Genomic DNA, 14,567 nt, shown 5'->3' with positions numbered 1-14,567 from the left:
TGCTGCCTGCTTCCAACCCAATGTGCATTTTCCCAGAGCCCTTCTGCTCACATCAACCACCTTAGGGCTGTTTTGGATCTGATACTAATAGTTACTTTTGCATCACTCCCTATAGCCATCATTCCCTGTGATACAGGGAATAGATAAAGCTTGTGACAGCAGATAAGCTACTGGAGCATTGACTAATCAAAACCTCTGATTGACTCCATCTCATTGTGTTTGACTCCTCTGTCTGTCTGTGATCCCTTGGCTGAGAGTGTGATCTTCCCAGGGCAGAACATTCCTTTGGCCTTTTATCTTCCCAGCACCATCAGTGCCACATCATGAGGATGGCAGACAGTCTCTTCAATAATAGGGGTGTTAGCAAGAACAGAAAAAAATATCCAGCTCCACGTTCAAGGGTCACAACAACTACCTTAAATTAGATAGAAACTGCAGAAGGGCCTTGTTTGGAGAGAAAATGGGATTGGGAGTAGAGGAGTAGAGCTCCATGCTGGCTTTCACATTGATGCTCTTCATAGGAGTTGAGACCCTGAGGCTCATGCTCTTCAGGCTGAGTCAAGACTTATCCATTTGCTGGCAAATACAGAGCTAAATAGGCAGACAGACCCCATCCTCACAACCTGAAGGGAAAGAGTTGCTCAGAGTTCCCAAAAAGCAGATAAGAAGTCCTTGAGGATCGGAAGACAGCTTGGGGCTGTGCATCCCAGTGAGACAGAGGTGCCGCTTTGAGGGAGGAGGTTGATGTGCAGGTCCGGGGCAGAGGCAGGATGTCTGTGTTTCCTGGTGGAAGTCATCAATCTGCCCAGCATGCTGGTCACTGTCATGCTCATCTTGAGACACCTTATGCTGCTTTTTTGTTGGATTGGGACCATGTCTGTCCTGGGGTAATGCATGTCAGTCTTGGAGTGGGGTGTTTAAAGGCATCGCCTGGCCTAGGTTTGCCTGGGGAACATGGCTTACTATGCTTGTGAAAATATTTTCCTCCGCTGCCCAGGTAATTGCAAGCCTGGGATCAGACAAACATCTAATAGCTAAGGTTTAGCTTCAGTTCTTGATTTCCATGAGCCTTTTTACATCCAGGAAAATAAAATTTTAAGCCTGCCTTTTGGAGCTGTTGTCTTCAGGACAGGCTGTGGCTGTGCTTTTAGATCCATCATGTTTCCTGAACATGACTAACTCTTTCTGTCAGAGCTGGGTGACCATGCACCTGCCTGGATCGAAACCAAGCCCACTTACTACATTTCCTGTTGTTCCCCAGCCTGTCCAGACCATCTCTGTCTCCCCCAGCTGATAACACCACACCAAGAGGTGCAGATGTATTTCCTTGCCTTGATACTTCTAGAAGTCATCCCTGAGTAGAGAAATTATAGTCTTAGAGTCCAGTCTATTTTTAGCACTTTTACAGGCTCCATCTCTGACCTTGGGCAGGCACTTTAACCACCCGCTGTCCCATTTCGTCATGTGCAATATAGACTACTCCTACCTCATCTGCAAAGCACTTGTGGGTTGGTAGCACTTGGAGATTTTTGCTTGGAAATCACTTTAACAGTATAAACCAGCTTTGTCTAAAAGCAACCTGTGCCTTATTGGCACCCAGGATTTTTTAAGGTTTTTGGCAACACATATGATCATATCTAACTTCCTGGGTGGGAAATTGCACATTTTCTGGACTCTGAGGAACTGCTCTGTAGTCTCCTTTCCATCCCCACTATTCTGAAAACATTTATTTTCCCAGTCCCTGAAGGAATACAGCCTTTACCCAGCAGTAGCTCTGCTGATCATAAACTCAGAGGAGTGGTTTCATTCCCTTTAGGTAGATTTTTTTTTTCCCTAGTTCTATAGGTATGGTCAAAATATTCAGAGGTGGGTGTTGATTAGGTGTATGTGATCCGAGTGTCTTCATCCTTCTGCCTCTTGTTAATCTCTCCTGAGGGAAGGTCTGCCAAGGTGAGGTGATGCTGTTCCACAGGAGGGTTTTGGATGCCCATTACAGCTCCCGGAGAGACAGGAGGAGAATGCCTTTCCCAGGTGCCTCAGCAGCACATGGCTGACAGCAACAGTGATGACAGACACCCCAAAAAGGGGCAAAGTGGTTTCCCAGCAGTGCCAGTATCCTACCACCTGTCTCCCTCTCCCTCTCCCTTAGCCAGGCTCATGGCTGGAGAGGGCAGCTAACACCTTCTTCGGGGTGGTGAATGTGACTTTGCAGCATCCCCCCTGGCAGCCCCAGGGAGATTTCTGGCTGCGTCAGCCAAAATTCCTGCTGGGGACTCTGCTGCAATGCAGCACACCACACCCCCGCCAGCGCTGAGCCCCAGCCTGGACAGCCGGTGCTGCTCAGCTCCGGCCCCACACAAGCTTCCCTCCTCTTCCCAACAAGCCCTGATGATTTCAGGTTGCTTGGCATTATCTCCTGCAGGCAGTTGGCATCCACAGCGTGTGTCAGCGCAGCCTGGCGCACGTTCGGTTTCACAACGTGCTGCCTGCAGAAAGCGCTGGCTCCCGAAGGGACTGGCTGTGGTTTCATATTTCATTTCCCTCGCACGCTACACCCAAATTCCAGACGCTTTCTGGCTTCGCTACTGCATGGACTCAGAGCACAGGTCCTTTGCTGTACCCAGCGGAGGCAGACGGGGCTTCCCTCAGCTCCAGGGAGTGGACCATGAAGACGTCAATTGTATTTTTGCTTTGCATCTCAGTTTTCCCAGGCTTTTCCCAGGGCAGAGTTGTTGGAGACGATGAAACTGGTTTTGCTGAGTGTAACATGTTCTTCCCTGGACAAGTCCCACCCGAAGGATTTACGGAGCCTTTCCACGTGAAAATCTGTCAGCAGTACAACAAAGAGCCACGCTTTGCAACCCTCTACAGTACTAAGGACAAAATCCCTCTTTATTCAGCTTTTAAGTATACAAAGGCAGCACAAAATGAGGAGGAGAACTGGCTGGTTGAACCTCAGGTAAGTCAGCTTTTCCTTCGCTGTAAAGCAAATGTTCCTGGAGACCGTTTCCTCGGGGGTGAAGCTGGGGCTAGGATTTTGCAAAGGAGGCAGGAGCAATTCTTGTTGAACTTCTTTCTATATTAATTTAACATGAGCAGAGCTTATTTTTGTGCTTGGAACTGAGCAGGCAAATAGTTCCTTGTCCCACAGGGCTTTTAATGAAAGCTGGGAGAGGAGAGGAAAATCATCTTTGACACCAGCTGATGTGGCTGTACTGCCCAGCGAGCTATCACAGGCAGGGAGCACTGCCGGTGGGTAGCAGGGTTAAACATCGCAGTGTCAAGTGGAAGTTTGTTCTGTTGCCAGTGTGATCGCAGTGTTGATAAGAGCTCTTTAGCTTCGCTGGGCAGGGATAAAACATCCATTTGCGGTTCACCAAATTGACGCTGCAGCTTTTTGTTGTGTCCCTGTGTTGCAGACTCTGGTAGGGAAATGAGTTGCCGTGTCCTCGAGCGGGGCAGGCTTCAGTCAGGTCAGAAGTGTGCAGGATAAAATTAATTTCCCCCGGAGCCTCAGTTGTTTTGTCTCCCCTGACACTTGGCATGTTTAAGCAAGTCCTTCAGGTTGTTAAATTTAAAGGAAATCCTTAAAAGTTTGCCAGTGCCCTAAGAGAACATGCATGCTTTACCTTTTTTTTTTTTTTTTTTCCCCTGTTTCAAGTTTTTCAGCAGTGATCATGGGGAATTTTGTAGCAAACATCAAACTACCCCCATCTATTGAGGTCAGGAAAGATTGGCAGCAGGCAAGGGTGCTTCATCAGGGAAGGAATGGCTGCAGTATCAGAGCAGTGTGTTGGGAGCGGGGCCCTCGGGTGCTGGTGCTGGATGTAGCCTGAATCAAAGCTCACCCCTGTACCAAGAGAGTGGCTGCCATGATCATTTTCCTCGTGTGGGGTGATAAGATACTAAGACCAGGAGGTCACAGTCAGTGGAGACTTGAAATCTTGTGTCCCTTTCTTTATCTTGGACTGTCTCTCTGCTCTCTGGTCTGTGTTTTGAGTTGCAGGAGTTCCCAAGGGCCTTTTGATCTGCTCTCTTTCCACTTCACAGATGGTTGTGGGAGGTGTCCGCTTGACCTTTTAAAACAGGGAAGCTTTTTGCAGACTTCCATTATGGAGTTGAGGAAGGGTGATGAGTTTTTAAAGCACAAAGAGGTCGTAGGCGAGTGAGCATCTGCTGTCAGTGCCATGGAGGCAGCAAGGCAAAGCAGCAGAGATGAGATCCTTTCCCATTTGCCTCAGCTGCTGATGCCCTTTGTCACCTCTAGCCACCATATCTCCTCCTGCTCCCCATGGTCTGACTCACCAGACCTGCCCAGGCAGGCTTGAAATGCGTTCCTGCCATGGAGCAGCAGGCAGCCCCTCCACGACAGCTTCAGTTCTCCAGCACTTCCCTCCAGCTGGCTCCCCTGCCCTCCCCGCTCCATCCCTCTTCACCCCTCACTTTGTCGTCGTCCCCACCAGCACTCCAGAGTCCCAGACCTTGTGTCTCCTGCCTCTAAACCGTACTGCGGCCCCAGAAATAATTGGCCAGGTGTTATCTTTAGTTTCTCTGGCTTCTCCAGAGCATCCCTGTGGGTTGCTGTGGGTCCATTCTCAGTTTACATTAATGGGTCCCCTTCACCCACTGCTGAAATGCAGGTGTCTCAGAGGTAGGAGGTAGCAGATCTGCAGTTCACTGAAGGAACCTCAGTCCGAGACAGAAAACCACTAAAAAAGAATTGTCTGAAGAATCTGTAAGGAGAAGAAATCAGGACTACAAAAAATTCCTATAACTCAAGAAATAAGTATCTACACGCCTCTCAGATACTGCCACACCAGGTCCGGGAGGAGAAAGTGGGGAAGAGATTTTGCACTCATTATGTGTGTTCCTATCAAGACTAGTTCAGATAGTTAGGAAAGGTCAGATGGCTGGTGAAGGGAACCCTTAGCAACACCTGCTCTGCAGCATAGCCCCATGAGGTTATATTGCCTACTTTATGGGTAATTTTCTTGCCAAGACAGGGGTAGCTGGGTATGAGCAGACTCGGCTGCACAGTGGCCTGTGGTTATGCCTATGTGCATGCACATGGAGATACAGAGACACAGCAAGCAGAAAGAAAACACTATAAAAATGCTCTCTGCACTCTGGTGGGGGCCTCAGGGTTGCCACATGCTTTTATTTTGGGTAATGATGTAAGTGGTGAGGGCACCATCTCACTCACTGCATGCCTACCTCCTCAGGAATGTCTGCCTGAGAAACAAATGCCAAATGTAGCACAGGGGCAGTAATTGGGTGAGAAGTGCGAGGAATGTTAGTGCCACCCACTGCCTATTGGCAGCTGGAAACAGCGAATTAATTCAGCAATTAGTGAAAAATTAGAGAGCAGGCAAGGTAGGCTGATGAGCAGGGCACTGATGGGACTCCCCCAGGCTCGGGTCTGAAAACCTGCTCTGCCACAGATTTCCTAGGGGTTAAGAGCAAATCACCTTTAGGTGGCTTTCACCTCATCTCATTTCAGTTGTCTGAAAACCTATGGTTTTGACTCGTTCTATAGCTTAGAGAGAGGTGGAAAACTCTGGAGTTGCTTTTTCTATCCTTATGTATGACGGGCTGGATGAATCACCTTGTGTTTTCATTTGGTTGATGACTAACCACCAGCCAGATGACCAAGGTGGGATTTGCATAGCCCAACTCTAGCTACCTCTGAGCTACTCTTACCAGCTCTCTTGGTAGACAGTCAAGAGAAACAGGTAATTCTAGAGCCACTCATGTGAACGTCGTACAACAGAAACCTTTTGGTCTAAGATGCACTGTGCCTCCTCCCTGGGACCTGTACTAAAGGTAGATGAAGTATGTCCACTGCAATCAAAGACTATATAAGCATGCCTGAGGAAGCAGCGAGGGGAGTGGGATGCTGAAGTTCACCTGGAATGGTACTAGGGTGGGGAAGGTGGGAGGTAACAGCGTTCTACACTGTCGAATGACCAAACTTGATGGAAGTTGCCTGCTCTAATAGGTGTTGCCAAACTTTTAATCCCCCTCTGCCTCTACCCCTTCTGTGAAAGTGCAACTCCCACTTTATGAAACACATCAATATTGTAACAACCATACAGGTGTTCAGATGCATAATTTATTTTTAAATCCCCATCCTATGGATGAGGTGTTTACCTGTCTGCTTGGATCTTGCCCTTAGCTGTTCCAGGTTATTTGAACAGGTGGCTTATGGCTGACTCCATGAATGCAGGTATGCTTTGGCAGTGACACAAACCAAAAACTTTTTGAAGCAGTGAGGAAAGGTAGGTTGCAATATAGATTAGATGCAGTGCTGGAGACAGCTGCCTTTGGGGCTGAGCTGGAGTAGGCAGGAAAACCTCAGTTACACATGAGTTATTACAAACCATAATATGAGTTATTATAAGCATAACTTGGTGATGTCAGAGCCTTATGCATGAACAGCCACATTTTTATCATGTTTTTTTAATTGTGCCTAAACAATCACAATGGTATGTGCAAAAGCCTGCAGCTGAACAGGTAACCAGAGACATATTTTCTTGATAGGCACCTCAAGGTTTGCATGCATCAGCTCATAAGGAGAGAAAATGAAGTTTATACTATTTGCATCCTGTAGGCTGGGAATCTCTGTCAGGAGACAGACCTGACCCATCTTAGGTCCACCTGTCCTTGTGGTGTGGCACCTCAGCCCTCTTCCACCATTTCACTTCATTTGTCGAGAAGGCAGTAGAGTCCTGAAGCAGGAAAGGGGCTGCAGTGCTGCCATGGGAACAAGAAGGGGTGAGTGTCTCTGCAAGGGTGTCAGGCTCAAAAGGGCCATAACACAGGGAGCTGCTCCCAGGCACAGCTTCATACCTGTGCCTGCTCCCCCACCACCTGTACTGTGAGATTAAATGCACCGGGTGCATCCCTTGGCACAACACTGCCATCTCATCAGAACAGGGAAAATGGGTTGGGGGGCAGGAAGGGACAGTGATTTTGTGGAATGCAAGATGTCTGGCCTCATTAGCCAGCTGCAGCCCATGAGTTTGGGGTGTCTGAGCAAGAGGAGCAGAACAAGGCACAGCATGAGTCTTTTTTAAGTGGTGGATTTAGAAAAAGCTACAACTTGCGCATCAGCACTTAGGACTTGCTGTGATCCTTCCAGTCCTGAAGCAATCAGCATCAGATGCTTCAAAATGAAGTGCAAGCAACCTCCTAGCAGGACATGGGGGTAATGCAGCCCTCTGCAGTGGCCAGTGTTGGCACTGTGACCAGCCTTGGTGCGGAGGGAGCCCTGAGCCTGGACCGCAGGGGCTTGGCTGCTGCAGGAGGCCAGCCAGAGCTCAGTCCTACGGCAAGGGTGATGAATAGCTGCTGACAGTCGCTGGCGATGGCCCTTTCACCCTGGCTCTCAGCAAAAGCTGTTGCAGAGCTGTGGGAAGGTAATGCGGCACTAAGAGGATGCAAACTCTGCATGAGGTTGCAAGGATGTAAGTGGACATCTGTCCAAGTGCATTGCAGGATGGCCAAGGGAAGGGGAAGGATGACTGGGGAGTGATTCAAGGTGGAAAATGAATTGTTTGCCATAGGTGCCTCTAAAGTACATATTATATGGTGCAATAAACAGTCTATAGGCCAGGAGCAAAGACAGCAGATTTAATTGGGCCAGCACAGTGCTGGGACCGGAGGGCCACAGCCTCAGAAACAGAGACTACAGGAGTCAGCAACTGCTGGAGACCGTCTGCCACCCCTGAGCTTCTACCAACATGGTCACCCTCTAATTTGGGGAAGAAAATGACAATCTGGCACACCCCCTTGGAGCAGCTGCAGGCAGTGTCAATAGGAGTGTCTAAGGAGCACACAGAGCTGCGGCTGCCCAAGAAAGACCTGAGCACAACCTGACATTTAGTGCTTCTGCTCCCACTGCTTGTTACCTCCCTGTGCATGGCTCTGTGCATGACTCCAGGACAAATTCCTGCTGCAGCAATTGCTACCTCTGGCTCTGCAGCATGGGAATGGCAGACATGAGCAAGTAGCACAGATTCCATTAAGGACCTGTGGTGATGGCATCCTTGCCCATGTTACGCCGAGAGGTGTGGGGTCGTGAAGGATGAGGTTCAGACTGTTAATGACGTGAGGTTCAGACTATCAATGACAAGCCTTCAGAGAGCCCTAGAAGCTCGCTGCAATGTCTGTGTTCAAGGCAGGGAAGTTCAGGTCACCTGCCATGGTGCCTGGTTTTTATTCTGGCTTCTTACACAATCAGTGGTGAGAAGTAAATGACTTCTCTAGGCATCTTATATACCATGGGTTTTTTCTCCATGGTTTGGATTTGGTAGTTTAGAGGGACTGAATTAAGGTGCCACAGTACGTGTTTAAATGAACCGTTGTACGAGGTGAGAACAGTGCCCTAAATCAAGCCATCTATTGGTCTTAAAAATCTCTTCTAGAAAGAGAACCACAAGTTAGCAGCTTGGTCCAGGATGGCTGGTGAGATTTTGGAGGCTCTGTTGTGTTGTGTCCCAGACTGGAGAGCTGCAAGCATCCCTTGCAGCCTAAACCTATGTGTTTGTCAGGGTAGCTAAGTAGAGCATACGCTCCTCTGAAGCGCTGCAAGGAAAATAAGGAGGGAGAGCACGATGTGGTCTGAAGCAAATTGCATCCAGTAACTCTTCTCTCTACTATTTCAGATAGACGATCCAGAAAATGACCTGCGTGAGATGGTTCATGAAGCCAATATTGTTGGTACTGTGGCCAACCTTGGTGCAAATCAAGCCCTGACCTCAGACTATGTGGGCTCTGGTTATGAGAGAGGGTTGCTCAATCCCAGCTTGCTCAATGAGGAGGATTTCCAGATGGCCACTTACACGCTCACAAACGCCGTGCCTCTGAGCCCATCTCTGAGCAAAAGCTGGCACAGAGACATCGGGAGGGTAGTGGAGCAAGCTCTGGTCCCTCACTGCTCCAAGAAGGATCATCTGTATCTCCTTGCAGGTGCAATTCCTTCCAGTGTCCGAGTTAAAGGCAAGGTGTCAGTGCCAGAGACCCTCTGGCTGGCAGCTTGCTGTGATGCTCCAGAGGGGTGGTCCCTGGGACTAGTGAAAAAAATGAATGATGAAAACAGCTTGGTGGACCTCGCAGTGGGAGAGCTGGAGAAGCAACTTCTAGCAGGAGTTCACTTGTTCAAGGGCAACTGTGGGGAAGACAACCAAAGCCAGGGGAAAACAGAAGCAATACTGCAAGCTGTCAGTCAGATCCGCTCTGGAGAGCAAGTAGGAATAAGTGACAACCAGGAGGCCAAAGACAGTGGCTTTGTGAGAAAAGTGGCTGGCATCATTGCTACCCCTTTCATCAAAATTCTGGAACTCGTCATCTACGTGTTTGTGGAGCTGGTGAAATTTGTGTTTTATTTTCTGTGGCTTGTTATCAAGCGAGTTGGTGGTACAGTTCTGGATGGAGTCTATAGCCTGTGGAACGGGGTGGTGTCCTACCTTAAAGCCATCAGCATGGTGCTCATCAGCATCCCCTATGACGTGGGGAGGGTCATCGTCAACATCTTCCTGGGCTTCCTGCAAATTGTTCAAGATGTGGTGTCCCTCACCTACAGCATCCTGCGCATCCCCGTGGGGTTTGTCCTTCACCTCGCTGCTTTCCCTTACCACTCCATCTGTGCCATTCCCTCCGTCCTCAGAGACATGGCCACTGGGATCGGGGGCACCTTCTCACTGGTCATCGATGCCACAGCTGCACTTCTGCACGGCTTTTATTACCTGGCTGGTCACATAGTCAAACGGTTTGTCCCTAAAGGCTCCTCTGATGACTGATAGGGATGGAAATCAAGGCTGCCAAGACACGGACTGAAGGAGGACTGAGGCAATGCTTTAAGATACATGGCCAAACACTGTCAATTTTGTTCTGGTATTTATTGTAGTGACATTAATAATAATGAACCAACTGGGGCGTAACAGGGAGGGCTGAGGTAACGTCGCTGAGGGCTGCCACCATTGTAACTCAAGTTCTGTGTGTTGTAAAGTGCTCAGGTTTTATCGGTGCAGGCCACAAAGTTTCTGTGATTTGTAGATGTCAAGATGCTTCCTCTGGGAGATTTGCCCTAAATGTGGTACGAGGTTATTTCTTTCTGGCTATGATAACACTGAGACTTATGCACTGGCAGTGAGTTCTGCAGAAGCCCATCTCTGCCAGGGAGGTGGTGGTGAGGGGAAGATTTTAGTTACAGAGGGTTTTCTGGGACCTGGAGAAAGGAGAAGGAGGCAAGGGTGCAAGGATTTGGGTCTGGGAAACAGTGGGGAGTGGGTGGGATGGGAACAAGGTCCTGCTGTTGGTTGCACTGCTTATTGCAGCGGGCTCCCACTGACAGAGGGGATGAGACTGAGTGTATCTTGTAGTCCTCAGGTCTTTCCAGGCATCTGGAATTGCATGGATCTTGCTGTGAGGAAAGATCCGCTGCCCATTCTATTGCTTGGTGGAAAAACATTTTCCCTTAGCCATACCAAGGTCATCTTCCCCCAACCCTTCCTTGCTCGCTGGTGACCACTGGAGGTCTAAGCCCTGAAGCTTCAAGAGATGGCATTCCCTGAAGGTCTAAGCCCCTGAATGTCTCAGCCCTGAAGCCCTTGTGCCTGCTCCAAAGCCCAGCAGCACCTGGACATCACACTTTTGGCTTTGAATCAGCTGCCAGCCTGCCCTGCCTCCCTTGAGAGCTCACAGCTCCCCAAGCACGCAGTGCTATTTATGTGTCTGAGGTCTCTGTGAGATGATGCCCAGGCTGGTGATGGGCACACCACAGCCATCCTTCTGAGGCTTGTTTTGAAAGCATGCGTCCATGGGGAAAAATGATCCTCCTGGGTTTCTATCTAGGGCAAAAGAAAAGCAGCTCTGCCATTACCACTGGTCTGGGCTGGCAGCAGGGTCATCCTTATAGAGAAGGGACATGGGAGAGGAGATGCATGGGGAGCACGGGGGAGATTTTGCTGCTTTCACATGGGGTGATTTGGTGTTTTCATAGCCCCTGCCTGGAGGTAGAGTTGGAGTGGGGCTGTAGCCAGCCCTGGGCAGGGCAGGTGGGTAACCTTAGTGATGTGCTGGGAGTGAAGCTGACCTGAGGGATGTCAGGGAAGGTAGTCCAGCATCCGGGAGAGAAAAGGCAGAGGGAATAGGATACTTGTGGCAAATTACTTGCACTTGGAGGTCCTGGCAGCGCTTGTGAAAGAGGCCACTGCCACCAGCAAGAGGAGGAGAGGTCACATGGCTGTCGCAGCTGCAGGAACCAGCATGGCCAAGCTCAACCTGAGCACTAACAGCAAAGCCTTTTGCTGGGCATTTCCCCTCCTTAGCTGGTTTTGGAAACCTGGAGGAGGGAAAAAGCAGTTGTGTTGCCTCTGTCTCCTGTGGGGACTATGGACTGTCAGGTGGGAAGAAAGTCAGGAGTGGGATCTGGGGTGCAGCTGTGTAAATACCCACTTGGTGAGCCCATGCACAAGCAGACACATTTATATTGGAGGGGGACCCAACCCCTCTCTGCACCGCTTGTCCTCTCTGCTTGCTCTTCACCTCTTCTCCCTGCCAGTGTGGGCCAGGATACCCAACATCTGGGACACCAGAGCCAGAGTACATGTGGGGGCTTTGCAGGGGACCATCAGGGGTTTGCAGCTGGATGAGGGGCTGTCGTGGTTTAACCCCAGCTGACAACTAAGCTCCACACAGCTGCTCACTCAGTCCCCGTCCCACCCCCCAGTGGGATGGGGAAAGAATCAGAAGAGTAAAAGAGAAAACTCATGGGTTGAGATAAAGGCAGTTTAACAGGTAAAGCAAAAGCCACACGTGCAAGCAAAGCAAAACAAGGAATTCACTCACTACTTCCATCAGCAGGCAGGTGGTCAGCCATCTCCAGGAAAGCGAGGCTCCATCATGTGAGACAAAACACCATCACTCTGAATGTCCCTCCCCTTCCTTCTCTCCCCCCAGCTTTATATGCTGAGCATGATGTGATATGGTCAGTCGGGGTCAGCTGTCCCAGCTGTGTCCCCTCCCAACTTCTTGTGCACCCCCAGCCTACTCGCTGGTGCGGTGGGGTGAGAAGCAGAAAAGGGCTTGACTCTGTGTAAGCACTGCTCAGCAATAACTAAAACATCCTTGAATTATTAACACTGTTTCCAGCACAAATCCAAAACATAGCCCCATACTAGCTGCCATGAAGAAAATTAACTCTACCCTGGCCAAAACCAGCAGAGGGGCATAGCTGCTGCTGCTGCTGGAGGAGGGCACGGGGGTGCTGCCCTTCCCCAGGACTGGACTCACAAGGGGCTTTGGATCTCTTGGTGCAGCTGCCTGCAGGAGGGAGGCTCTCGGTCTCAGTAGCATTTGTTCCAGCTGGACTCCAAGAGGCATTTAGGAGTCCTACATACATAGATCCTTCCCTTCACCCCCACCTCTGTCTCTCCCTCCAGCACCAGGTTGGTTGTGGACCTCTAATCTGCCATAGCATCCCCTAAGGAGTCCCAGGGGTGTGCAAGTCAGTGTTGCTGTCCCCATGGGGGATGCAGCAGTGCTGTGTTGGTGGTGGCCAGTCCTGGGTTGAAGATAGCCCAATTACTCAACACAGCAGCTTTGCCTGTCTGCCTCCTGCTGCCTGCAGCAAGGTTGAGCTGGGGGGGGGGAATGGATTCAGAGGGTTAAGGGAATTTGAATGGTTCATGGCTGCAACAGAGTGTTGTTTCTTTAGCTCAGGGGCTGTGTTCAGTGCAAACCAGCTGTGCATGCACGGCCTAGACCAGCACACCCTGACCAGGTGGCATTCTGTTTGGCAATGATGCTAATGGCATTGTTAGGGATGCCAAATGAAGTGGAGACATGGTGGGATGAGTGGGGAGAGAGAATGACTCCTTGTCTCACTCTTCACAGGCCACAGCTGGTTTGTGGAGAGAAAGAGGCCACCTGCAAGCAGCACTGGCTTTGTTCAAAAGGAAAGGCAGGTTTTGTGTGTCAATATGGGTATAGCTGGGTGAAGTCAGTGGCGTTTTACACATCCCTTCTTCACCTCAGAGCTGTTGGTTTGGGATTTCAGGTCCAGGTTACTTCTCCCAGCAGGCAGACAGCAGCCCGCGGATGCTCTCCAAACTTTGCATCTCTGCCTACTTGAATGTGCCATCCCTGCTGCAGAGCCAGATGTGGACCTGGTTTCTCACTCCTCCTTGAGACCCTGTCCCAACTCCAGCACTCCTCCTGGACTATGTGGCAGCTGCCAAGGCAGGAAAGCAGCCATCTCAGGTCCCAGGAGATGCCAGGGTGGGGTGACAGGGGCACCAGCCTGGGAGACCCAGGGTCCCCAGCAGCCTCTGAAGGCACACGTGGTGGCAGAAGCTCTCAAGTGCAGCCCAAGCATTGGGGACGAGGTAGCTGCCCCCCACAGCTGTCTGTCTCGTGCCTTCTGCGTGGCTTCATCTTTGACCCATCTTAGCTGTGAAGTGCTGCACAGCAGCCGGCAATGCACTTCTTGGGGGTCCTGCACCCAGAGCAGCTTCCCCACACCTTAACCCAGCAGCCCCCACATCCCAGCTCCACCAGCATCTCCAGTGCACCCCTGGTCGGAGTGACATGGGAGCTCATGGGCTGAGAAGCAGCAAAGCTGAGGCACCTCTGGAGGTCTGCACTGCCACACCTCCATCACCATCGCTACCCAGCCCAGCTCGGGTCAGGCCAGCAGGTCTCCGTGCTGCAACCGTGTCTTCTGACCACAAGTGGACAGTCCTTGAAATCTAAGGGGCTGCAGCACTGTAGGATTTGGGAAGATGTGAAACAGTATTATTAAAATTGTCTTAACATGCTCAGATTTCAAATGCTAAGAACCGCAGCCAGCACGGGGCATTGCAGCATGTCTGAGCAGGCAATGGGAAATCTGCCTCAAACGCTGAGCAATTATCACAGAACAAGCAACATCCTGCTACAAACTAACTATTGTTTGAGATTATTCTTATCTGGGCATGATTTATGGCTTTTGAGCTTTACTCTATCCTTGGAAACATATGGCTTCAAAAAAATAAAAGTTACTTTTCCAAAGAGGGGCTGGTATCACATTTCTGTCATGGTTGCAAACAAGATAATGCAACCCGGGGTACCCTGACTAATCAAGAAAGCACCAGCAGCACAGTTGTTCTTTGTTACAGCTTGACATCTGATATTAATGGCCCTTTTGTGCTTTTAAAACACCTTTCCTCTCTCAAAGCACTTTAAAAGAGTCAATTCATTAAGTTGCAGAATATGTAGGTAAAAGCTGGGGGGTTGCAGGCAGTGAATTTATCTCTGTATGTGCCAGAAGAAAGAGGGAGAGGGGATGTTTTATTCTTGTGAGATGCGGTGAGGTGCACCTGGGCTGCAGCATGATGGACAGTTCTGACACAGAAAAACACATCACAGCAGGATGATTTTTTGCAGTTGACAGGGAGAAACTCCCTCTTGTGCAGTGTCATTCCCTTGGCCAGTTTTATCACAACTTCTTTAGGAGGAGAACAAAACACTACCTAAAAGTGACCATTTTCCTCCACTGACAGTATAGAGATCCTGGGATGAGTAAA

At 49.9% G+C, this 14,567-nt stretch overlaps 1 protein-coding gene across 1 annotated transcript; it reads left to right on the top strand.

Annotated features, from left to right (window-relative positions):
- Window positions 1-2,383: 2,383 nt before the first annotated feature.
- Window positions 2,384-14,052, top strand: ENDOD1 (endonuclease domain containing 1). The gene is made up of 2 exons (XM_074860244.1): window positions 2,384-2,959; window positions 8,667-14,052. The coding sequence occupies exons 1-2, from the start codon at window positions 2,666-2,668 to the stop codon at window positions 9,798-9,800; spliced, it is 1,428 nt and encodes a 475-aa protein (XP_074716345.1). The 5' UTR covers window positions 2,384-2,665; the 3' UTR covers window positions 9,801-14,052.
- The last annotated feature ends 515 nt before the right edge of the window (window positions 14,053-14,567 follow it).

The sequence above is a fragment of the Strix uralensis genome, chromosome 2, assembly GCF_047716275.1.
Source record: "Strix uralensis isolate ZFMK-TIS-50842 chromosome 2, bStrUra1, whole genome shotgun sequence".
In the NCBI taxonomy this organism is placed as follows: domain Eukaryota; kingdom Metazoa; phylum Chordata; class Aves; order Strigiformes; family Strigidae; genus Strix; species Strix uralensis.
Note: the sequence above shows the minus strand (reverse complement) of the source record. Positions and strands in the feature narration are given on the sequence as shown.

Bases quoted from the DNA above. Each gene is read 5' to 3' on its own strand.
- ENDOD1 (XM_074860244.1), top strand. From the start codon at position 2,666: ATGAAGACGTCAATTGTATTTTTGCTTTGCATCTCAGTTTTCCCAGGC. The intron at 2,960-8,666 runs GTAAGTCAGCTT...CTACTATTTCAG, and splicing joins ACTGGCTGGTTGAACCTCAG to ATAGACGATCCAGAAAATGA.